This window comes from Buceros rhinoceros, unplaced genomic scaffold (assembly GCF_000710305.1).
Source record: "Buceros rhinoceros silvestris isolate BGI_N320 unplaced genomic scaffold, ASM71030v1 scaffold36194, whole genome shotgun sequence".
NCBI classification, from domain to species: domain Eukaryota; kingdom Metazoa; phylum Chordata; class Aves; order Bucerotiformes; family Bucerotidae; genus Buceros; species Buceros rhinoceros.
The window spans coordinates 415-2,837 of NW_010407123.1; the positions used below are offsets into that span (position 1 = coordinate 415).

Here is a 2,423-nt window from a genome sequence, read left to right on the forward strand (position 1 = left end):
CCCATCATCGCCGCTGTCAATGGCTACGCTGTGAGTCCCCCCGCTCTCCCCACTCACTGCAGCTCAGTCCCAGCACCACTGACCCCCTCTTCACCCCCTGTCCCAGCTGGGTGGTGGCTGTGAGCTGGCCATGATGTGCGACATCATCTATGCTGGGGAGAAGGCGCAGTTCGGGCAACCGGAAATCCTGCTGGGGACCATCCCAGGTGAGCGGGGGGCCCTGCCAAAGGGGGCCCATCCCAGCAACAAGAGCCACGGCGGGGACACCCGAATGTCCCCTCTCTGGACCTTTCCCTTTCTCAAATGGCTTCAGGTGCTGGAGGGACGCAGAGGTTGACCAGGGCGGTAGGGAAGTCTCTGGCGATGGAGATGGTCCTCACTGGAGACCGAATTTCGGCAGCGGAGGCGAAGGAGGCAGGTAGGGGTGCAGACCGACCCCTGTACCGTGAAGGTTCGGTGGGGAGATGTTCCCCATCCCACCACTTCCCGCTCTCCACCCTAGGTCTGGTCAGCAAGGTCTTCCCCGTGGAGAAGCTGCTGGACGCGGCCATAGCCTGTGCTGAGAAGATCGCCAGCAACTCCAAGCTCGTGGCTGCCATGGCGAAGGAGTCGGTGAATGCTGGTAGGGGTTGTGGGGCAAACCAGAAACCCCCGTGGGTGGGCTGTGGGGCCAGGCAGCAGGATATCCCAAACTTCTCCCTTGCTCTTAGCCTTTGAGACAACACTGACGGAAGGGACCAGGACGGAGAAGCGTCTTTTTTACGCCACCTTTGCCACCGTGAGTGAGAGATTGCCCACGTTGTGGGGGGAGTTAGTGGGGCCTGCAGCAGTCCCACCCCCAGCCTCACCTTTCCTTCCCTCACAGGGTGACCGCAAAGAGGGGATGACAGCGTTCGTGGAGAAGCGCAAGGCAAACTTCACTGACAGCTAAGCCCGGTGTGGTGCAGGCTCCCACGGCCACCTGCTGCCGTCAGGCCCCTGCGTCACCCTGCAGAGGGCTCCAGGACCCACCGAGGAGCGATACTTGCCTGGGGAGATGACCAGCAGCAGGGACTGCATTTGCCATCGCTATTAAAAGGTTTTTCTGGTGCAGCTGGGAGATGGGGCATCCTTGCTGTGGAATCCCCTGCTCTGAGACACGTTGGGCTTCAGCTGAGACCCCCCCACTCCATCACGCTGCTCTCTGGGCTGGGCAAGAACAGCCTTATGGGGCAATAGGTCTGTGTTCCCTGGGGAGGTGACGTGCTGTGGCACTTTTCTGGGTGCCACACCATCGTGCTGAGCTTGCTCAGCCTCAGCCCCACCAAGGCTGAACTGAGGCCGTGGTAGTGGACTGAGTCCCCTATCCTGGGACACCCTCCTCGCTCTGCTCAGGTGAGCCCTAGGAGGGAGACCCCCCAGATTTGGGGGCCCTGCACTTAGCAGTAGGTTTTTGGCAGCAGCGAGGAACCCACCAGGACGTGGAAGGGTGAATGGGTTTATTAGGGGGGCTCAAGGCTGGGTAGAGAGGGATGAATCCCCTTGGGAAGCCCCAGGGGCAGCTCCCACCTGCTCATTTCACAGTCTGAGCACATCTCCATTCAGCTGTGGTGGAGATGGTCATGGTCGTCCTCCGGGCCACTCTGCACTTCCAGGGACAGCATCCGGGGTGGTCTGTGGGCATCAGCCTCCCTGGCATTGTCCTGGGGGTGGTGGAGTTGGTCACGGTCTTCTTCTGGTCCCGCCTGGGCTTGGTGAGGGCCCCACTGAACCCAGTCACTCCTGGAGAAGACCTTTACACCTGGTTCCACCTCTTCAGAGATGTCACTCTCTGGTGGCTCCACGGCTCGTGTGCCCAGGGTGCTGGAATAAGGAAGTAAAATCGGCAAGGAAGGGTCACAGTGCATCAGGATTACTAAATATCCCTCTGCCCCAGGGGAATCCCACCCCGTCAGGGTGCAGGAACCTGGCGAGTCCTCCCCTCTTCCCCGCCCCCCCACCAGGAGGCTGCAGTTAGGATCTCTGGGAACAAAGGGGCTAATTTAGCCACTTAGCCCACGAACAGGCTGGATGGGTCTGAGACAGTGGCACTGCAGACCAATGCTCCCCACTGCCACCAGCGAGGGAAACCAGTCAGGGTTGATGCTGGGAGAGTTTGGATGAGTTGGGGGGAAGATCAAGCTGGGAGCCCCTTAATCTTTGGGGGGCACAAAGCCACGAGGGAACTGTATTCCCTCCTGAGATGCTTTACATTGTGGGGTGCTGCTTTGTTGGCTTTGACAAGCCAGATGAGGTGCCTGGAGGCACAGGGAGTGCAGCTGCCTCTTACATTTTCTCGGTGAAATCCTGTTCCACCTGGACCTTCTCCCTGGTGTCACTCAGAGCCTGCAGAGAGAGGAGGGATGGAGGACGGACAGATCACTCGTGGGTCTCCCTGTGGCTGC

The 2,423-nt window shown here is 60.0% G+C and overlaps 2 protein-coding genes across 2 annotated transcripts in view; one reads left to right on the plus strand and one right to left on the minus strand.

The window, feature by feature from the left end:
• The window catches only part of ECHS1 (enoyl CoA hydratase, short chain, 1, mitochondrial), a gene marked incomplete at its 5' end in the record, with an annotated part of 1,341 nt that extends 410 nt beyond the window's left edge, over positions 1–931 (plus strand). Inside the window, 5 exon segments of the mRNA XM_010134378.1 lie at positions 107–206; positions 314–418; positions 503–622; positions 711–778; positions 866–931. Coding sequence (XP_010132680.1) covers positions 107–206; positions 314–418; positions 503–622; positions 711–778; positions 866–931 — 459 coding nt within the window.
• Positions 932–1,580: 649 nt separating this feature from the next.
• Positions 1,581–2,364, minus strand: LOC104491895 (proline-rich acidic protein 1-like; the record flags this gene model as incomplete). Its single annotated transcript, XM_010134379.1, has 2 exons — positions 1,581–1,842; positions 2,309–2,364. Coding segments are annotated over 2 exons (318 nt in total), but the record flags the coding sequence as incomplete, so codon positions are not given.
• Positions 2,365–2,423: the final 59 nt, after the last annotated feature.